Source organism: Lissotriton vulgaris, chromosome 2_1 (genome assembly GCF_964263255.1).
Source record: "Lissotriton vulgaris chromosome 2_1, aLisVul1.2, whole genome shotgun sequence".
Lineage (NCBI taxonomy): Eukaryota > Metazoa > Chordata > Amphibia > Caudata > Salamandridae > Lissotriton > Lissotriton vulgaris.
This window is the reverse complement of record NC_141687.1, coordinates 1,771,287,194-1,771,310,505: the sequence shown is the minus strand read 5'-3', so window position 1 is coordinate 1,771,310,505 and position 23,312 is coordinate 1,771,287,194. Positions and strand designations below refer to the sequence as shown.

The 23,312-nt window shown below is 46.6% G+C and overlaps 1 protein-coding gene across 1 annotated transcript in view; it reads left to right on the top strand.

Annotated features, from left to right (window-relative positions):
• LOC147733265 (sperm-specific sodium:proton exchanger-like) overlaps positions 1-23,312 on the top strand; it is a 4,638,748-nt gene that overhangs the window by 2,538,534 nt on the left and 2,076,902 nt on the right. The window contains exon 9 of the mRNA XM_086958943.1: positions 21,713-21,853. Coding sequence (XP_086815069.1) covers positions 21,713-21,853 — 141 coding nt within the window. The remainder of the gene's footprint in view (positions 1-21,712; positions 21,854-23,312) is intronic.

Here is a 23,312-nt window from a genome sequence, read left to right as displayed (position 1 = left end):
TCTCGGTGGCCTCATTCTGAATCGCTTTCACACTCTCAATAGTATCCTCACACATACCAGTCTCTGTAGGCCACCGAACCGAACTCGTCACATACATTCTAGTGCTAAGGTTCCGGGCAGTCTCCTTAGCAGTCTCATCAGCAAACGCATTACCACGACCAACATCATCCGTCACCTTACGATGCGCACTACATTTAACAATCGCTACCTGCTTAGGCAATGTAAGTGCATCCAAAAGATCATTCACAAGCTGTCCATGTTGTATCTTAGTACCATGCGACGTCATAAAACCTCTCTCTCTCCACAATCGTCCAAAGCTATGGGCGACGGCAAAGGCATATTGGCTGTCGGTAAACACATTCACACGTTTTCCTTTCGACAACACACACGCTCTAGTCAGAGCAATCAGCTCTGCAGCTTGGGCAGAATTCTGATTCAATCTCGCGGTTTCCACAACAGTATTCAATGTTACCACAGCATACGCAGTCGTCACATCACCATTCGGCAATTTAAAACATGAACCATCCACGTACAAGGTCCCATCGGGATCTTCCAAAGGAGTGTTTTTAAGGTCCACACGACCTTTCGTTTCCTCCTCAGTCCGTAAGTATCAGTCGTGGGGTGCTACTTCATCTGATTCCAAACTAATTGGCAATAAAGTCGCCGGATTCAGGACATTACAACGTTTTATATGAATATGACTTGCCAACAGCGTCAATTCGTACCCAGACAACCTCGCACTCGTCAAGTGTTGGGTTTTTGTACGATTCAAAAGAGTGTCAACTGCGTGCGGAACCATCACCGTAAGCATATTATCCATGACCAATCCTGCAGATTGTCGAATGTACACCGCAGCTGCCGCTGTTGCTCTCAAACAACTCGGCAATGCTCTAGCTACCGGGTCTAAGGTCGAGGAAAAATATGCACATGGACGCTGCTTACCACCAAAAGGTTGCGTCAAAACACTCAACGCACAACCTTCCCTCTCGTGAACGTATAATGTAAACGGCTTGCTGTAGTCAGGGGTACCTAACACAGGAGCCGAACACAACGCGTCACGCAGTTCAGAAAAACTTTTCTGACATTCTTCCGTCCATGGTAAAGGAGTTGGAACATCCTTGCACGTAAGAGCTACCAATGGTTTCGCTAGCAATGAAAAATTTGGAATCCACTGCCTGCAGTATGACGTGATACCTAGAAAGGCACGCACATCTCTCTGAGTCGTTGGCACAGTCATTCGCGCAATCGCTGCAATTCTCTCTGGGGTCAACCTTCTTCCCTCCTTTGACAATAAGTGACCTAGATAGGTTACTTCTTGACAACAATACTGCAGTTTAGAAGGGGACACCTTGTGATGTAAGTCACAGAGATGTTGCAACAACGACACTGTAGCAATTTTGCAAATGTCCTGAGTGTCCGCAGCCACCAATAGGTTGTCGACATATTGGATCAAGGCCGCACCAGCCGGCAACACAAATGCATCGAGTTGGCCCTTCAAGGCTTGACTGTATATCGATGGACTCTCACAGTAGCCCTGAGGAGCACGTTTAAACCGGAAGCTGCGGCCTCCAAGAGAGAAACCGAAAAGGTCCCAACTCTCTTCAACAATCGGAATGCTGAAGAACGCATTCTTCAGATCGATCACTGAGAACCAGGATGCAGAAGCTGGAATCAGAGTCAGCAGAGCCGTAATGTCAGGCACCACAGGGAACTGAGGAATCACAATTTTATTCACCTCCAGTAAATCGATAACAAAACGATAAACAGGTGGTTTCGAAGGGTCAGTACGTCACAAAATGGGCAGCACAGGGCTGTTGCACACGTTTCCCCGAGTCTCCTCAATAACATCTTTCTCGATCAGGTCATAGATGATCGCTAACAATGCTCGTTCACCGTCAAGAGAGATACGATACTGGGGAATACGTGGCAATCGCACGTTAGATTTCAAGTGAACAACATAAGGGGAGATGTCAAGCAGGCCCACGTCATTGGGACCTGTTGCCCACAAAGATGCAGGAAGAGAACTCAATTCCGGTGGAAGTTTATCGAGAGACAAGTACATTGGAGAGATAACTCTCTCACCCAAAGTAAGCTTTACTCCCGAAGGAGAACAATACAAAGTTGCATACAGACGTTTTAGCAAATCCAGGCTCAAGAGATTTTCACCACAACCAGTGGTCAAAATCAACGGAGCTTTCAGCACACGAGGCCCAATGGTAAGAGGCAAAGGGCGCGAAACTGGATTGCTAACGGGGGTGCCAGAGAATCCAACGGAAACATTTGTTAAGCCAGACAAAGGTGTGCCAGGGAGTTTCGAATGCATGATAGAACTTTTCGCTGCACCAGTGTCCAACAGAAAAGGCTCAACGACGCTCGAGGTAGCAACTGCGACGTAAGGCCCTCTCTGATCAACCGGAACTGATACTACTCCCTCTCCTTGTCTATGGCTGTCCTAGTAATTACCGTCGTCAGTTCCCTGATCGACGTAATAATCGTCTACATTATACTGCGCAGATCTCCCTTGCGATGAACCACGTTGATCAAAACAATTGTTTGAATCTGACGAATTATCTGAACGATCATTTTGTGTACCCTGACCCCTACTGCGTGATGCCTGTTGGGGACCACTATGACCTCCTCTAGATACACTGCCACTGTTTCGATCACGTAAAACAGGACAATCGAATTTCAAATGACCCTCATGTCTACAATAGGCACACTGATTGTACCCCAACGAAGATCTCTGCGAAGAGGAGTCATTTCGAGGTTGTGATCTATTGGACTGAGACTGCGATCGATTACGCTGTTGCGAATCATTCTGATTCGAACGCGGAGGATACGCCTGCTGCAACAACACTTTAGTTTTGAGTTCTTTGGTCTTTTTATCAGCGCGATCATTTTCTTCTTTCTCCCTATTCTCATAATACTGTCAGAATTTTTCAATTTGTTGCTCAAGTCAGGCAACAAGTTAGAGACAAATTTGTCAACGAACAACCTCTGACCACCCTCAGCACCCATATCCTGACCACTATGATCGATGAATGCCTCCTCAAATCTCGTAAAGAAATCAGAGACACTCTCGTCCTTCTTCTGTTCGCAAGCGGACAACTTGTCCCAATTCACCTTCATAGCTGGCATAAGTGTTTTCATTAGGGTAATTATTCTCTGAGGGAGATCGGTAATAAGCTGTTCAGGTTTAGCACCACCAACTTGCAAACCATCCGCCGCTATAAGAGCAGCCCAATCACCACCTAATTCGTTTGCATGATTTTCCTGACGAATCTTTGCCCATACTGGTTGCGGGACGACATTGCCAAACAGCATATCGATGTCGGCAAGATTCATTATCGTAGCATCTACGAGCTGCGATAATTCTTTATAATACCCTGCAGGATTCTTGCGAGGGTCAGGCAAAGATTGCTTCACCTGCAAAACTTCCGATCGTTTCCATGGAAGATGGATCCACACTCTCTGAAAATGCGGCGGAATAATAGGGACAGCCTGTGCATCACCAGGCATCCATACCGGTGGAACTTCGCGCATGGGATACTGACCAGGCGCTCCTAGCGGTCCCTCAATGTCTTCTACGAACAATGCCCGAGGCATTATAGAGGGACGAAAAGATAACAACTGCTCAACAGCGCGTCGAACATTAGAACCTACTATCATTCCGCTCGAAAACTGGAGCTGTAGATTAGTCAAAGCAGTTAATACATCGTCAGATGCATCAGCCGATATTTGGTCACGTAAAGCCTTGCACATTTCTTCAAAAACATATCTTTGTGTCGGTATATTGAATTGACCAAACGTATTCAATACCGAACGTGGAGGATTCCTAATGGGGTGTAGCATCCAGCCAGCGCCATATTATACAGCGCAGCACGTTCCCGATTACCGGGAAGCTGACTACGTCTTTGTGGACCGTCCGAACCAGCGGACTCAGAAATAGGTCCAAGAGAACTGGAAAAGTTAGCAGCAACTAAAGGAGTACGACGTCGAGTAGATGGAGAAGTATAACATAGGGGACTAACAAGAGAAGAATCGGGAACAGAAGGAACAGCAGAAGTAAGTAGAACAGGAGCAGCAGCGGGAGCAGGAGCAGGAGTATGAGGAAGTACAAGCGGAGGAGCAGTAGGAACAGAAGTAGGCAAGGAAGCAGGAACAGTCGGAAGAATAGGTACAGGTTGAGGAACAGGTTGAGGAACCGGTACAAGAGCAGGTACAGGAGGAACCACGGGAGCTGTGGTACCCTGTGCGTACGGAGGTGGTGACTTTAGAAGATAGGACAGTAAAGGATCCTCAACTGATTCCTGTTTCTTATCCGACTCCATCGGCAAAGCAGGATAACATTTATCTACAGACATGCGCTGGAGTCTATCGAAAACTTCCTTTTCCTTTTCCTCCTTATCTCGCTGAAATTGCTCCGCTTTTCTTACCGTGGTAGCAACTCCATCTCTCTGATTACGTTTGAACAGTCTAATTTCTCTTTGTTTGGCTTCTTTACGCCATAACCAAAAAGCATCAAACATGGCCGGCCTTGATTTTTTCTTAAACAATTTAGCCTCAAGGTTATCTAATATCGGGGTCTCGAAACTACCATGAGGTGGCCAACTAAGGACACCGTCCTTTTTAGTTTAGCGGATCCAATATTCATTAAAGGTAATCGGACCTAACCCGTGCTTACTATAGAGCTCATAAGTGGGATTTCCAACCGGAGGTATCGGACACGAGTCCTCCAGCCGGGAATCCGTACCACAACGTCTAATACAACTGAACAAAGTACTGCGACCAGGCATCTTGCACACTAGCCGAGTTTCACAAACTTCAAGGGTTAAGGGATTTACCAAGTCCCTGCAAAGAGCAAAAACCCTCGGTTTTTGGCGGCTGCAGACGTCAAATATCACAACAAAGAACCAAGTACTAAGAACCACAAATGCAATGGAACCATGCAACAACTAAGCAACCACAACTAAGGACTCTGGGAGCGACCCACAAATACTTAACTCAAAGATCGATGGCGTCACCAGGAAGGCCCGTCAATCGTCTCGCTGTACCAAGGTCTACGCCAGGCGTCAAAACAGGTCTACAGTCAGGGCAGCAGTCCGTCGCAGCCATCAGGAGGCGGGAATCTTCGCGGGAAAGGTCGTCGGGCCACTTCTTTCGACAACAGGATCAATGAAGCGGGGTGCACCTTCCCTCGGAGATTTCACACGAAGTTCCTCACGATTGTCGGGCTTGGACCGGTACCACTGATGCAGCCCCACGTTGGGCGCCAACTGAAGGACTGGGTTTTTCTAAGACCCAGCGGTGCCAGTGGACAACACCTGAAACCTTCGTGGGTAACCTGTTCCGGCGTACAAATGACAGAGACACGGGACACTTCCTTCGGCGTCAAAGATTTCGAGGTTTATTTACTGCAGGGAACACAGAAGTCACGAGAAGTACATCACATGTAGGTTCGCGGAGCCTGCTTCAAATTGCTACTGTAGGTCGCTCCTTTTATACACATTTCTCTCATAGGTTAACATGGTACACAAAGGTTTACAACTCGGTTCCCATCGTAATCTCCAAGAGGGGTTGCTTTGATGCATTCAAGGCCTGGAACATAAGTACGGAAACATTTGGTGGTTCCCAACTGTAAAAACCCATCTTCCCACCATTAGTACATTCCAATTGGCAGTAAACAGATCGAAGAAGGAACAGAGACAGGTGCAGAGGAAGGCAGAAACAGTGGGGAGATCGGAAAGGGTGTAAAAGGGGTGGTATCGGGAAACACGAGCTGCACGCATCAAAGGGACGTGCGTAATGAGATGCACGACTAAGACAATAGTCCGGCGCGGCAAGATGAGCCTCGAGCGGGGCCATCTGCCTTACAGTGTCATCCCCCTCATCATAAAGACACTTTCAAAGGAAACGTGTCTTCCGCAAAAGTCTTGGGAATCCCAGGGTCGCGAAGCGGACAGCGTCCGTTCGCTGACTACTTGAGGGCAAGAAACAAAATGGATGCCGTATCTAAGATGGAACCCGTGGGTACAGATAGATAAACCCACAAAACAAACGAACGGCTTAGGCTAGCACAGCGAAACTGCGTACACCCACTAAACTCGTCATTTGCGGTTCGTAGATACCAGACTCGACCATATTTGTGCGAGTCAAAAACACCACTTACGATCGTTACAGAACCTCAAAGGGACTGGGGGAGACCTCCCCCCTCAGTGGGCATCCGTTGAGTGGCACTGCAGTCAGCGAAGGAGGCCGAGGTTCGGGTCCCCTATTCCCGGTACAAGACTATCTGACCAGGAGGTGACCGCGAACAATTTGACCAGCTCGGAAGGCCTCGGGAGGAGCAAAAAGCGCAAACACCAACGGGGCAAGCGACTACTTCAACAGAGGCTCTGCAGTAAGGGAGTGAATGACTGAATGTTCCTTGGAGCATCTCCTTAAAGGAGGCGGGGGTGGGGAGGGGTAGTCCCCGATGCGTCCAGCCAGGATACGGAATACTGGTGCCCCTGCAGTGGCCTCCTCATCACCGCCTGGTCCTGTGGTAACTGGAGACGCGCATCCTCCTCAGTGCCATCAGCCCTCGAACGGATCTGGAGAGTGAGGTTGGGCAGCAAGCACACGGACCAGGACCTGTGACTTACTGGCAAGAGACGTGGGAGTCTACCGATCTCATCGTCAAGCCAGCCCTAGGCTACAGCCCAGGCTGCATGGCCGGACCACGAACAAAGAAAGACCGATCCCTCAAGGAAATGTTCGGAAAGAAAGGCACCCGGGGTCGGAGGACGCACCCAAGTCCCACACACTGGATTCCAAGCTAGAGACCGACAGAGGAGATGGCCCAATCACTAAAGCGTATATGGAATCACTGTTTACCTTTCTACGTGCAGATATACAGGCGATAAAGTCAGAAATCCCCTCCAACCTTCGAAAAGTGCGCTGTGATGTAGACAGAGTGGGAGAAAGGATGGCCGAGCTTGAGGACAGAGAGTTGAGTCGATGGGAGGAGGTAGCCTGGCTCTAACAAGAAGTGTTAAGGTTGAAGGACCAACAACTAGATCTTCAAGCACACAATGAGGACCTTGAGAATAGATTGAGGAGAAATAATATCAGAATCAGAGGAGTGCCAGCCAAAGCAGAGGGCTCGCAAGGGCAAGCTGGTAGTAGTGTTCCGTGACAGGGAAGAACTGCACATCAAAACATGAATGAGTGTAAGATAACACAAATTAGGAGCGCACTAAATAAAAAGTTGCTGTAAGTACAGCGGGGTGCTCTAGAAACAGATACCACTCACTCCCAAAAAGTGGTAATAGCAGGTTGAAACAACCTGCTGTTACAAATATCCAAAAGAGAAGGTCAGTGAAGCACACCCCAATTTAAACTGTACAACATCTTGACAATCACAAGAATGTGAGATCACATACACACAGTATAGTTAATGACATAAACTGATCCAAAATTCCATCAGTACAAAATAACCAAATCACGATGTTAAGATGTGTAATTTTCTTTATTCCTTGTTCATATTCAGATGTGAAATGCAGCCAACACGTGTTTCATCTGTACACAATTAGTACTCAGACTTTCTCAAGGCTGTAGACACAGACAATATATCAAATAAATTAAGCAAATGATAACAAATTGCCAACAATAAAAACTTTCAAACCAAATATCAATATGATCCCAAGTTGAGTAAAAACACCGCAAATTCGTGCTGAAGAAACAAAGAGTGGTGTGATAAAAGGAATCAAGATAAAATAGTTGTAAATATTTGCAGGAAAAATAATAACTATAAGACAGAGAATAGACACCACCATAAAATTATTAGGTGATTAATAGAGATCTCACAACAACACATGAAAGGGTAACAAGTATCTCCTTGGATATCATGTTGGGCACAAAGAGAAGATGAAAGAACGAAGCATATAAGCAAGAAACACCCCGCAATCCCCTGCACACTGTGAGGGCATGTCAGAATTATATAGTTGTAATGTGAGCAAGTTAGAAGTCATATTCTAAAAGTAGAACATTTGCGGCATGCAACTAGTGAATCCATAAACTCAATCAAACCCAGCCATGATGCGATCCTATAAAATGTCATTCATCATGTCATAGTTAGAATAGCAGAGAGAAGTGATTTGGAGACCAATTCTTACAGCAGTCAATCTAGAACCGGAGCAATTAGGTCCTAAGATATAAGCATCAAGTATGAGAACTAATGTGACAGGAGTACCTTCAATATGATCTATACCATATTCAATTGGACAGTCAGAAACACTACTATGAATAGGAAAACATCCAACCCAGTCATGTTTATCTAGATTTCAACATATGTTGGCCTAAAGCAAAAACAAGAACAAGGAGCGAAAAAATAGCATCATAAGGGATGCATGGTATAGTCATAGTGCTCACCAAACAAGAATTTTCAAAAAGGTTCTCTAATAAATGGAGTTCTATCTAATATACCAATCCCCTCAGAGATTGGAGTCTCTTGATTAACCCCTCCCATGCTCATGACGGAGCCGCTCTGTCATGAGCATCGGCTGAGCTGTGCTCATGACGGAGCAGTTCCGTCATGGCCCTGCCGCCGCGCCTGCGCGGCGCGTTCTATTGAGCGGGCGGGGCCATGACGGAACCGCTCCGTCACGAGCACCGTTCAACGCGGCTCGTGACGGAGCGGCTCCATCACGAGCATGCGAGCGCCGCTCGGCCCCCCCGCCCCCTCTAACGCTGCGGCGGAATTGCCGCCACAGCAAAGGGGTTAAAAAGGTCCTGAACCCAGTAAATAGAGGGAATATAAAGTAACAAAATAGCTAGAAGTTGGTTCTACGTAGTAATAGTTAACATAAAGCTTATGAGTCATGTCAAAATGTCCTAAAACCATATGTGGGAGTCAGCAAACATGAAACACTTAATAATGTGACCCCAACAGACGCTAAACCATAATGTCTACTATATCATTCTGACATGCCCTCACAGTGTGCAGGGGATTGCGGGGTGTTTCTTGCTTATATGCTCATGTTTGCACGTGGAGCCCAAGTGGGCAGTGAACCATCCAGTGCCTCTGCTATGAAGTTTGATACTAAATAGCTGGAATTAGTTATGCTACCCAGGTAGTTGATAGGCTGGTGTTCAGTTGCTGTTTGTGTGTTATCTGGGGATTTGGGTCTTGTGAAATGGGTATCTAATGTGTTTATAAATGGGGAGTGGTGTGTGCCAAAGAAAGAAGAGTGAAGATCAAAAAATGAGGGAAGAGTGGGTCAGATGTTAATGGATTGGGTTAAATATCTGGAGGGAACAGTTACCATTATCCTTATATGACCGAGGCAGAATTATAAATCATCAATCAATCAATCAACCATCAATCAAGGCATTTGTATAGCGCGCTACTCACCCGGAGGGTCTCAAGGCGCTTGGGGTAGGGGGGTCCGCTACTGCTCAAACAGCCACGCCTTGAGTTGCTTCCTGAAGGCGAGGTGGTCTTGGGTGAGGCGGAGGTGGGTGAGGAGGGAGTTCCATGTCTTGGCGGCCAGGTAGGAGAAGGATCTTCCTCCCGTTGTGGCTCTTCGGATGCGGGGGACGGCGGCGAGGGCGTGGCTGGTCGATCGAAGCTGGCGGGTGGGAGTGTAGAAGTTCAGGCGGTCGTTGAGGTATCTTGGGCCTTGGTTGTGGAGAGCTTTGTGTGTGTGGGTGATGAGTCGGAACGTGATTCTCTTGCTGACGGGGAGCCAGTGCAGGTTTCTCAGGTGTGCGTAGATGTGGCTGTGTCGGGGGATGTCCAGGATGAGTCGTGCTGAGGTGTTCTGAATGCGCTGGAGTCTTTTCTGGAGTTTTGCAGTGGTTCCGGCATAGAGGGAGTTGCCGTAGTCCAGTCGGCTGGTGACGAGGGCCTGGGTGACCGTCTTCCTCGTTTCGGTGGGGATCCACCTGAAGATCTTACGTAGCATGCGTAGGATGTTGAAGCATGACGAGGAGACGGCGTTGACTTGTCTTGTCATGGAGAGGGAGGAGTCCAGGATGAAGCCCAGGTTACGTGCGTGGTCTGTTGGTTTGGGTGCGCAGCCCAGGGCAGGGGGCCACCAGGAGTCGTCCTAGGCAGAGGGCGAGGATCCCAGGATGAGGACTTCCGTCTTATCTGAGTTCAGTTGCAGGCGGCTGTTCGTCATCCACTCTGCTACGTCTTTCATCCTTTCGTGTAGGTTGGTTCTGGCGGTGGCGGGGTCGTTGGTGAGGGAGAGGATCAGCTGGGTGTCGTTGGCGTAGGAGATGATGTTGAAGTTGTGTTGGCGTGCGATGGCCGCGAGGGGGCTCATGTAAATGTTGAACAGCGTGGGGCTGAGTGATGATCCTTGTGGTACGCCGCAGATGACTTCGGTGGCTTCTGATCTGAATGGGGGGAGGCGGACTTTCTGTGTCCTTCCGGCGAGGAAGGAGATGATCCATTCCAGTGCCTTCTCCTGGATTCCGATGTTGTTGAGGCGCTGCACTAGGGTGCAGTGGCAGACCGTGTTGAACGCCGCAGAGAGGTCCAGGAGGATGAGGGCTGCTGTTTCCCGGTTGTCGAGCAGGGTTCGGATGTCGTCGGTGGCTGCGATGAGGGCGGTCTCGGTACTGTGGTTGGCCCGGAAGCCGGACTGTGAGTAGTCGAGGGATCCATTCGTCTCGAGGAAGGCGGCCAGCTGTCTGTTGACGGTCTTCTCGATGACTTTGGCAGGAAATGGGAGGAGCGAGATGAGGCGGTAGTTTTAGAGGTCGGTGGGGTCTGCTGATGGTTTCTTCAGTAGGGCGCTGAGTTCGGCGTGCTTCCAGCTCTCTGGGAAGGTTGCGGTGTCGAAGGAGGCGTTGATGATGTCCCGTAGATCGGGTGCGATGACGGAGTCGGTCTTGTTGAAGACGTGGTGAGGGCAGGGGTCGGTTGGTGATCCGGAGTGGATGGAGTTCATCGTGTGGATGGTGTCTTCGGTGTTGATCGGGGTCCAGGCGCGGAGGGTGGTGGTGGGGGGCGTTGGTGCGGTCGTCGGGTGTGTCGGCTGTGTGCTGAAACTGTTGTGTATATTTGCGATCTTGCTGTAGAAGAACGAGGCGAGCGAGTTGCAGTGGTCTTGCGAGGGGGTGATGTTGTTCTTTTCCGGCGTTGGGGTTGGAGAGCTCTTTGACGATGTTGAAGAGTTCCTTGCTGTTGTGGGCATTGTTGTCCAGTCATTCCTTGAATGCGGTTTTCTTGGTGGCGTGGATCAGTTGGTAGTGTTTTCAGGTGGCGAGCTTGAGAGTGGTCATGTTGTCTGGTGTTGGGTCTCTGCGCCAGGCCTTCTCAAGAGCTCAGCAGTTCTTCTTGGAGCTTTGAGTTCGTCGGTGAACCAGGATGCTTTCTTGCTGCCGGGTCTGCTGGGAGGGGACTTCAGTGGAGCGAGGTCGTCTGCGCAGTTGCTGATCCACCTCGTGAGGTAGTTGGCAGCTTGGTTGGGGTTCGCTGAGCTGGCGGGAGGGTTCTGGCTCAGGGATGCGGCGAGCTGGTCGGCTGTGATCTTGTTCCAGCTTCTGCGGGGAACCTGTTGCTGGTGGTGGTAGAGCGTGGTCCTTCTGAAGCTGAAGTGGACGCAGCTGTGGTTTGTCCAGTGAAGTCCGGTGGCGTGGCTGAAGAAGATGTCCTTGCTGGAGGAGATGACGGGGTCAAGCGTGTGGCCGGCGTAGTGGGTGGGGTGGTCACCAGTTGCTTTAGTCCGAGGTTGGCGAGGTTGTCCAGCAGGGTGGTGGTTTTGCGGTCGTTGTTGTTCTCCAGGTGGAAGTTGAGGTCCCCAAGGAGGGTGTAGTCCGCGGAGGGGAGGGCGTGCGGGCTGATGAAGTCGGCGATGTCTTCGCTGAATTGCGTGCGTGGTCCCGGGGGTCTGTAGATGAGGGTGCCTCTGAGGGTGGTCTTGGGGTCGGTGTGGATCTGGAAGTGCAGGTGTTCGGCGGCAGTGAGGGTGTCGTCGGAGTTGGTCGTGATGCGGATGGTGTTCTTAACATAAATGTTCACTCATTGCCTCGTCAGCGTTCATGCCGTTAAGGATTTTGCAATCTAGTAAGATTATGTATAAGTATTCCATTCTCCTGAAGGATAGTTGTCTGTTGCCTCCTTTAATGTTCTTCTTAATACTGTCTATGACAAAGTATATGAGGTCTTCCGCTCTGCCGCCGTGGTGTGTGTTTATGTGTGGGCTACAGGATACGCAGGATCATCATTGCTGATGGCTCTTAAGTGCTGCAGTATCCTCACATGCACGGGCTGATCAGTACTTCCCACGTTCATTTTGTTGCAAGTGCAACGCAACACGTATATTGCAAAATCAGTTTTTTATGTGTAGTTCTCCCTGTTCTCAAGCGGAGTCTTTCTGAGGGGAAGCAAGTCTGTTTTGGTGTTTATGCCGTGCTTGCAGACTTTCCACTTCATGCATTTATGGAAACCTCTCTGAGATTTTTGCCAACTTGAACCTTTGTCTTGCACGGGTGCATTGCAAACAAGCTCTTGTTTCATTGACTTGGCTCTCCTGAAGGTTAACAGTGGGAGCTTGGTACAAGAGGGGCCTATAGTGGGGTCACTACGCACTATTGGCCAGTGCCTGTACAAGATTTTGTGTAGATTGGAGTGGTATGAGTTGTACCCTGTGATAAGTTTTTGCGTGCTGTCTCCGAGTTTTTTGCGCCCTTGCTCTCTTTCTTTGTTTTTAAAAATGAGATCTTTCCTTTTGGTGGCCGCACACTTCTGTTCTGCTTTCTCTAGGGTTTTGGTCTTGTAACCACTGTTACCGAGTCTCATAAAAAGGCCCTCCGTGGATTTATTTAGGCTTTCTAGGGTACTGCAATTACTCTTCATTCTCAGGCATTCTGCATATGGGATGCTTACTATGAGATTGATAGGGTGAAAACTTTTGGTGTGGAGAATGGCATTCCCTGATGTCGGCTTTCTGTATGTTCTGGATTGTACTTTGTTATTAAAAACGTACAATTCCAAATCCAGAAATACAACGGATTCCTTGCTGGTAGTACATGTAAATTTCAGATTGAGGGCGTTGCTGTTGGTTTCATGCGCAAAATCAATTGTGCTCTGTTCTCTGCCCTTCCACAGAATGAAAATGTCATCTATGTAGCGACGGTACAGCACTATATTGTCAGACATTTGTGGGTATGTCTTTATGAGTACTTGCTCCTCTCACCAGCCCATATGCAAATTAGGATAGCCAGGGGGAGAAGCAAGTACCCATGGCTGTGCCCTGTGTCTGTTTGTACAGGAGCCTGTAAAAAATAAAGATGTTGTTCTCCAAACATCATTCAGCCATGTGCAATAGCATAAGCATGTGTTGGTATAATCCTATGCCTCTTGTACCTAAGAAGTGTTTCAGAGCATTAAGGCCATCCCTACGTCTAATGCTGGTGTATAGGCTTTGCACATCTAATGTCATGAACACATAATCATCATACCAATTACAGTCAAAGATTTTACTTAGAAAGTCTCCAGTATCCCTTGTATAGGCTGGTAATGCTTGGACAAATGGCTGGAGAAAGAAGTCAATAAATTTGCTCTTATTTTCAAATAACCCTCCGATGGCAGATATGATCGGTCTACCCGGTGGGAATTCTGCATTCTTGTGGACTTTTGGGATCAAATAGAGTTGTGGTGTCACAGGATAGTCATTTTTCATGAATTCGAACTCCTGTCTAGAGATATGTCTGGTTCCTCTCCAATCGTACAAACATCTTTGATACCTTTTTTTGATGCTGACGATGTTGGTGGTACTAATACCGATGTAGCAGTTCTTATCTTGCAATTGTGTCATTGCTTCATTGTTGTACATTTCAAGGGGCCAGAGGACCACGTTTCCCCCCCCTTGTCTTACCAACGTACAACTATATCAGTTTGTTCTTTTATTTTTTGCATGACTTTGGAGTATTCTGTCCTTTGATTGTGCTTAGACTTAGTGAAATCATTGCTGCTGTCTATGGCCAGTTCCTTAAGGACTTTGATCACCTTATCTGCAAATATGTCACTGTCGTCTTTGGGCATGAGCGGAGTGAAGACTGATTTGAGTCTGAAGGGTGTAGGAATAGTTCCATGAATGTTCAAGTGTGATATGATTGCTGCTTCACCGGTGTTTATTATGCCAGTTTCATCATCATTGTCTAACTCCGTCATGTCTCTCAAATAGGTCATGTCTGCAACACTCAGAGTAGTCATTGCTGTGGGGGCCATGTCTCCCTTCTCTCCTTCATTAGTTTTTTCTTGCATGTTAAAAAATTGCTTACCTAGCTTCCAACTGCGTATGAAATGGTAAAAGTCCTAGTTTTTGTATAGTCAAAGTTTGTTTCTTCGCAAAATGATAGACCAAGGGCAAGGATGTGTTCATGTGATAAAGCCATGTTCGTTAGATTTATAACTGTGTTTTCTTTCCCTGTTGTGTCTGTCTTTTATCTCCTTCTGTTCCGTCTGTATGTGGGCTTCTCTGTTCTTTGTGTCGAGCCTGCCCCATCTCCTGTTTTTCCTCCTTCTGCTCCTTGATTTTGAGTCCTGTTTTGTACCTGTTCCTGTCGTGTGGGTCTCGGTCGTAGACTCATCAGGCGTTCCACGCTTAAAAAACTAAACTCCTGGACAGGTGTTGGGACCTTTCGTGCCTGGTTCCCGCTTCCTATTTCTTCTGGGTCCGATTCTATTTTGGAACTCAGGTCAGATTCGCTGGGTATATATATATATATATGGTTATGGATTTTTCAGTGAATATATATATATATGTATGAAAAGGAATACCGACCGCTTCTCGCTGCGGTCTAAAGGGGAGCAGACCTCCACTCCACCATTCGATCAGTCAGATGTTAAATCATCAAAGCCACAACACTGATCAAAGTGCCAGCAGTGCAATATTTATTTTTCAAAGGTGTGTCAGAGCAAGTGCGGTCACATGACGCGTCAGGAGTAGGCAGAGGATTATATGGAAGTTAAAAGCCCAAAAGCCTAAAGAAACAGGACGCATGGGTAAAATGCGATAACAAACAAGCAGTTAAGCAAAAAAATGTGACAATCAAGATCAGATAACTTTAAATAATCTAAAGACACAATTAAAGCATAGTGCTTATGAATGAAAGGGCAAAGCAAACCAGTGTAAACAGTAATGACTTGGTTAAATCCATTCAAGTTAAAAAAACTGTTTGTACAGGCATTGTAATATAGAAAGTTTCGGATTAGTAACATTTACGATCCGTATCAAAGTTACACAAATAAATAGTGTAGGCAAACAAATTGCAAGTGCAAAATGTAACTATATGGCAATGCGACACTAGCCTTCGCAGATAGAGTATAAATGATCAACTCTTGCATGTCAATTTCTCAAAGTGCTTGATTGCTAAAGTGCAAGTGCTAAAAAACGTGTTCAACACATTCAGATGTTAGATACATGTAATATTAAAAATGTAGGCAGTTGAAACTCATTTGAGGACCTGCAGCAAAGTGTACACTGCATACTGACAAATATTCATCATGCATATATATGTACTTTGAAATACATTAGAAAATTGGCAAAAGGATAACTTAAAGAGACCAATGATTCAAAAAATCAACACAATTACAGAAAATGGTGTAATTCATCAAAAGCATTTAAACCGTTAGGAGATTTTGTATCGAGCAGCAGTATAAAATAGGCTTCTTTTTGTCGCAATAGTTTTTCACGATCCCCGCCTCTGCCTGGATTGGCGACAGAGCACAATAAAGTATATTTAAGATCTTTAAGTTGTTTGTCGTGCACTGCCTTGAAGTGGCGAGCCACTGGATAGTTCATGTCAGAGTTTACTATTGCTCGAATATGCTGCAAGATGCGTTGGTTAGCTTGCCGCTTTGTGCTACCAATGTATGAGAGTGAGCATGTGCAGGTAAGTTGATATACCACAAAGTCGCTGCGACATGTAAGATGTTCTTTTATTGGTATTGGTCTCTCACTAAAAGCTGATATGTAATGTGTGCCATTAACAGCAAACGTGCAGGCCCGGCACGAAGTGTACCTGAAAATATATATTCACTGAAAAAACCATAGGCTTCAGGGACGTTATAGTTAGTTGGACATTTCAGTCATACAAAACCATAGAATTCTACAGTTATAACTAGTTGAGCTAACTATAACTTGTGCCCCCGCAATGCACTGCTGATGACGTCACATATTGCATCATTCATGACATGGTCAGTGAGATAACTGATGACATCACTGATAATATCTCAAATGACATCATCCAGCCACAGTGTGTTTCTGTAAAGTTTAAATATGTTTTATATATATTGCCAAGTTGCATTGAAGAATGAGTGGGTGTATAAGTGTCTGGAGGAAGGATTTAGTAGATGTGTGACTGACTGTATAAGTGAGTGATTAAATGTGTCTTACTGAATGTATGGGCTAGTGACTAAACTGTGTGAAGGTCTGTATCCGTCTGTCTATTGCTGTGTAAGCTGCTGCATTGGTTGGTGAGTAGCTACATGAGTGTCTATATGGGTTATTGATTGGTTGTGTGAGTATTTGTATGAGTGCCTGAGTGTGTGTGTGGGTAGGTGGGAGGTGTGTGACTCTGTGCATAGATGTGTGAGTGCTTCATTCGCTGGGTGTATGGGTTCAAGTGTGCATGTGGAACAGCTGTTAGGGTGGGTGAGTGTGTGTATGGGTGAGTTGGTGAGTGAATGGATATCTCAGTGCTACATGTCCAAGTAACTACATATGTAAAACACAGTGCATGTGAGAGTTGGAGTATATAAATGACTATATGTGAGAGTCAGTGATTGTGAGAGTGGATGTATGGATCAGTGTGTACTTGTATCAGTGATTGTATAAGAGATTAAGCATATGTTATCTGTATGAATAAGTGAGGTTGTGTGTATAACTGTATAGGTGAGCAAATAGAAGTGTGATTGATTATTTGCATGACTGAATAAATCTGTGAGTAACTCTGGATGAGTAGTGGTGTGTGAGTGTTTGTATAGGTGTATAAGTGTCTATGATAGTGTTGTTTTGATGAGTCACTGCAGGTGTGAGTGACTGTATGGGTGAATGAGTAGATGTGTGTGTAGACCTATGAATCAGTGAGTGCGTATTTAGTAACTGGTATTGGTGTCTATTGTTTCGTAAATGGTAGTCTGTATTTTAGAGTGGGTGTATCAAAAAGATTTATTAAGGTATGAGAAGATGCATCAGATTTTCACGTGGATTATGTCATCAGTGATGTCATTTGAGATGTCATCAGTGATGTCACTGACCATGTCATTAATGATGTAATATCTGACGTTATCAGCAGTGCATTGCGGGGGCGCAAATTATAGTTAATTCAACTAACTATAACGGCGGAATTTCTATGGTGTTGTATGAGTAAAATGTCCAACTAACTATAACATCCCTGAAACCTATGGTTTTTTCAGTGAATTTCAAAGGTTTTTTAAATGCTAACTTGTAACTATAACATCCCTGAAACCTATGTTATTTTCAGTGAACTTCAATGGTTTTTAAATGCTCCTTTCTAACTATGCCTACAAAGGTAGGACATGTGAAGCAAGACAAATGCAGAGAGAGTCAACAGAAGTCCAGAAAGACAAAGAAAAGTGCAGGAAGTAGCAAGAGAAGTCCTCCTGTGCCCCCAACTTTTTACTGATGGCTACTGGTGGTAATTGACTCTGACTAACCAGGACCAGAGTCAGTGCTATGCTAAAAGACACTTAGAATACAGTGAAAACACCTACATACACTAGGGAACACTATGCGTTGGGGTACCCCTGTGATTAGCATGACCTCCTCTGTATTTATGATTCAGAAAAAGGGGGGCGGGTATGCTCAGATGTGAGTCCCTTGCTCACTGCACCATCAGGATTCAAGCAAGCCGGGCCGAAGACGGCTGTAATGCCCGAAACCGGTCCCCGGAAGCTTGTTTCCTTTCCAGTAAAAGAATTGGCTTGGTAGTTTGGTCTGCCCTGTTCCCATGATGCACTGGGCCAGGGACAGACTAATTTGCATGTAGCCAGGTTCTGAGCTGGGATGGTGCAGTGAGATAAAAAACGGTGATGGATCAAGCCCTGATCTTTGGACTGGGTAGGAGTGGTCTGCTTAATCCAGATACTCTGTCCATCACCACCCCCCTTTTCTGAATCGTTTTGTCCACCATAAGCGTGGAAGGGTATGCTCAGATGTGAGTCCCTTGCTCACTGCACCATCAGGATTCAAGCAAGTCGGGCCGAAGACGGCTGTAATGCCAGAAACCGGTCCCCAGAAGCTTGTTTCCTTTCCAGTAAAAGAATTGGCTTGGCAGTTTGGTCTGCCCTGTTCCCATGATGCACTGGGCCAGGGACAAACTAATTTGCATGTAGCCAGGTTCTGAGCTGGGATGGTGCAGTGAGATAAAAAACGGTGATGGATCAAGCCCTGATCTTTGGACTGGGTAGGAGTGGTCTGCTTAATCCAGATACTCTGTCCATCACCACCCCCTTTTCTGAATCTCCTCTGTATTTGCCATCAGATAGTGCCTGGTTCATTGCATGAGTACATGGGTATAGGTGGATGATTCGAGTATTGCAAGGAGAATGCAGGGTGAATTTATAAGAGCTTGGGTTTTGGCAGACTGATTGCATAAGTACACACATGTCACATCAGGCCCGCCCCCTCCCTTCACCACTGTGCAAACGCGCCCCCTAGTGGGTTCTAAGTTGGGGGATTAATTCCCTTTAAATTCTGAGGATCCCTGGGCCCCAACTAGCCCATCAGATACCTTCCAGTAAGCACCACAGAACTGCACTGCTGACATGTGATCTGGGGCCATGCCCCTTTTTACACCTCTCTGCAACGCAACTCTGTTGAGCTTTCTGGACATATGTGATGGGCTGGTTGCCCCCCAGGGACCCTCAGGATTCAAGGTGACATAATCCCTTCACTTAAAAATGCGTCACAGGGCACGTTTGCACACTTGTCACATCAGGCCATGCCCCCTCCCTGCACCACTGTTCAAACGCACCCCCTGGTGCATTGTAAATTTAGGGATTAAGTCCCTTGAGTCCTGAGGGTTCCTGGGGACCAACTAGCCCACCAGATACCTCCAGTAAGCGCCACAGAGCAGCGTTGTAGAGAGCTAATCTGGAGCCATGCCCCTTCTACACCTCTCTGCAACGCAACTCTGTGGAGCTTACTGGTTGTACCCGATGGGCAAGTTAGCCCCCAGGGACCCTCAGCATTCAAGGTGAGTAAGGGCCCGATGTAGGTAAATCCCATTTACCGATTTTGAAATACCGAATTTTACCGATTTGGTATTTCAAAATCGGTAAATGGGATGTAGGTCCCAACATCTGGATTAGTTAGCGATTCTTTAAAAATTCGGTATTTACCGATTCGGTAAATACCGAATCGGTATTTGCTATAGAATCCTATGGGCCTTTGAAGCCCATAGGATTCAATTCAAATACCGATTCGGTATTTACCGAATCGGTACATACCGAATATGTCAAGGGTGCAGGGGGTGTCACCTTGACACCCTCTAGCACCCCCAAAACGGGCATTTGTGCAATGTGGCACACAGACATGCCCTAAGGGCACGTCTGTCTGTCACATGGCACATGTGTACATGCACAGATGTGCATGTACACAGGAATCTGTATTTTACCATGGATTTGTATTCCATGGTAAAATACCGATTCTGTAAGCCATGTGCCAAAGGAAAATTGGCTACCCACATAGCATTTTCGGTAATTTTACCGAATCGCTAAATATTACCGATTCGGTAAATATTACTGATTCGGTAAATATTACCGATTCGGTACATTTACCGATTCGGTAATAATTACGATTCGGTAACATCACCGAAAATGTGCCCCTACATCTCCATAGCCCTTTACCGATCGGAAACGGCCGAAAATCGGTATTTTCAGCCGATTCCGCTCGGTAAAGGGCTACCTACATCTGGCCCATAATCCCTCAACTTGAAACGCGCCACAGAATGTGTTTGCACACTTGTCACATCAGGCCATGCCCCCTCCCTGCACCACTGTTTAAACCCGCCTCTTAGAGCGTTGTAAATTGGGGGATCAAATCCCCTTGAGTTCTGAGGGTCCCTGGGGGCTAACTAGCCCACTAGCTGCCTCCAGTAAGTGCCATATACCTGCATTGTAGAGAGGTGTAAATAGGGGCAAGGCCTCTCAACACCTCTCTGCAACGCAGCTCCCTGGCACATACTGGAAGTACCTGATGGGCTAGTTGGTCCTCGGGGACCCTCAGGATTAAAAGGGACTTAATCTCCCAATTTACAATGTGCAGGGGGTGCGTGTGCACACTTGCAATGTCAGGCCCCGCCCCCTCCCTGCACCACTGTGCTAAACGTGAGGCTTTGGACCACCTCTCTGCAACACAGCTCCCTGGCACTTACTGGAGGTACCTGGTGGGCTAGTTGGCCCCCAGGCACCTTCAGGTTTCAAGGGGACGTAATCCTTTAACTTAACACGCGCCACACGTTTGCACACTTGTCACATCAGGCCACTCCCTCTCCATGCACCACTGTGCAAACGCGCCCCCTGGAGCGTTGTAAATTGGGAGATTAAATCCCCCTGAGTCCTGAAGGTCCCTGGGGCCAACTCGCCCACCAGCTCCCTCCAGTAAGCGCCACAGAGCTGCATTGCAGAGATGATACATGCCTATTAATTCAGTCCGTAGTGATCGTCTGCTTCCCGTGGTACACCTGTTAACGTGTGCCCCTGGTGTGGGAGCTATGTTTGCCTGCGCTATTGTTAAGAGTCATAATGTAATGTCCCGGTGACTGAGTCATGCATCCCACCAGTTGGTGTTGATGCCATACTGTCGGGTTGCATCCCTGACTCATACCTTTGGTAGTTAACTAGGGTGATAACTAGGGGGTCAACAGAGGTGTATGCAGGCGGGGGGGGGGTCACTGTTTGATAGTTTGTGGCTATTTGGCAGTTCTTTGCTGAGCTCAAGGGGGGACATGGCAGTTACCCCCGAGTTATCTTGGAGTTATGGTAATTGCGCTATCTGTAAGATGCTCTCCCCGCCATGCGTTAGGCCCTACCAGTTGTACCTGTCAGCTGACTTTGGCTAGAAGTGGGCGCTGTCTGGTGTTGTGGCATCTCAGGGCGCTTTTCCAGTGTGGTTTGTTGCTTGAATTGATGTAACAGTTGTGCCCATTCCATGGATATGTGGTGCTTATGTGTACCTTTCACCTCCTCTGCCTGTAGCCCTTCCTCCTCTGCTGCACTCCATTTTTTAACCGCTTCCACCCAGGCCTCCATTGGGGTCCCTCCGGGGCTCTCCAGTACATGGCTATATCCCTCTTTGCCAGTAATAGAGGAAGGGGCATAAACTGGGCCTGCACTTTTTCTGTTTTTCGTCTCCGGAACACACCTAGTGCACATGCTTCCCATGTGTTCACTTATGTTATGTTTGCTTTGAGCACCTCATGTATGCAGTCCCTGTATAGTTATATGGTGGGGCACCCCCAGAACATGTGTCTAAAGTCCGCTTCGGGAGCCTGACATTGGGGGCATAGGAACTGCGTGTCTGGGTAGAAGCATTGTAGGCATCCCGGCGTCAGATGTGCCCTGTGTAAAATGTTAAATTGTATGTTTTTAAGTGCTTTACTTATAACTTTATCAGTATGTAGAACTTGTTTTCAGTTCTCTAAGAAATAGTGCTTATGCTTGTTGTTTTTCTCTATTCCATTCTAGGCAACTCTTGAAGAGTTATTTCCCGAACTTGTTGAAAATGAATGCGTTGACTGTCAAAAATATGTGCTTCCTGATCCCAATCCTCATGAAATGGGCGACATGGTAGATGAAGCAAGGTTACGTATGCTTAAAGCACAAGTGGTTGGTACCATTATTTCTTTAGTATTTAGTGTTTTGGTTTATGATAAAACTTATTGGTCAAATGCATTAAAGGTTTTACATCACCTTGCACCACGCAAGGGTATGCAGGGTGATGCAAAATCTAAAAGGAGATTTACCTAGTCACGCAAGGCCATCTTGAGTCGCCCTCAGTGGGTTGATAGATATAGAGTAATGCAAGGCTACGCAAATCGCTGCCCTGCGCTCCTCTGCGGTAGGAAGGTGTGCCATGGGTGACGCGTGGGTGTTCCCACACATCCACCTATGCATTCTTACTCAGCCCCAGATTTACTAACACTGGTAGACCTGGGAATGTGTCAGAATTGTACTCCTCCCCATCGGAGGCACAACAAGGCGAAATATCTTTGTTTCTCCTTGCTGTTTCCTCTTTCTAAGTCCATTGCATTGTGCTGCACATGTAGAAGAGGAAAATGCCTATGAGGACATAAAAACATTCCTGCCTACAATGCAGGCACCCTTGCATCATGGTGCAAAGACACCTGCTTTGGCACTAGTCAGCCGTTTGTTTGCTAGCACAGACAGAGAGCAGGAATGAGCTGTAAAATGTTAAATACAGCACATTCCTGCCCTCACACTTTCATGCAGCAAGGTGGCTTACTGCATTGTGTGAATATTTGTTAAATATCCCCCAAAATGCTTAAACAGTACCTAACATTTACATGAAACGTAATGAACTAGTTACTAATCTAATGCTAAGATATGTCTAAAAATTAATGTGTGCTGTTAGATTGAAAGATTTCCTATACTATTCCTATGTGGCACTTTGCAGGGGCAATGATCTGTCGAAAAAATAGATAGCTTCCGTTGCAGTGCCGCTGACCTTTTCTCCTAGGTCATATGTGACAATCAAGATTATATGTTTGATTAGAAACTCAACAGTGGACGTGAACCTCTCATTGGATGTCACGTCTCTGGGTCCCACGTTGTTATTATCTTGAAAAGTACCAAGAGCCTCAGCTGACAATACCGTTACCTCTCTGACTCCCCTAATGAACATTTGCATTTGTGGCATCAAAAGACTTGATTCTCCTTTCCTGAAGGGGGTCCTCAACATGTTACAATCTTCATCCCTTCACTTACAAAAACAATTACCCTACATTCCTGGGATTAAATCTGGTTTGTAAAACAGTGAGATATAGAGCTAAGGGAAGTTAATGAATCTATGTTTTAATACTCTTTCCCTCGCCTTCAATATGGGCTTAAACAACTGAGAAATATAAAAACTGCCAGTTTATATCTTTAGGAACCCAGATTAAGTCCGATAAGAGGTCTTCGAACCAGTACAGCCTTCATATAAGGCCTATACTTCTTGGACTATCACACTGGCCATTCAGAAACTATACAGAGTTCAGCTGCTTGATAGTATTTATGAATTTCACATAAACCCAGTCTCCTCCAAAAGTTTTTATGCCTGCAGTAT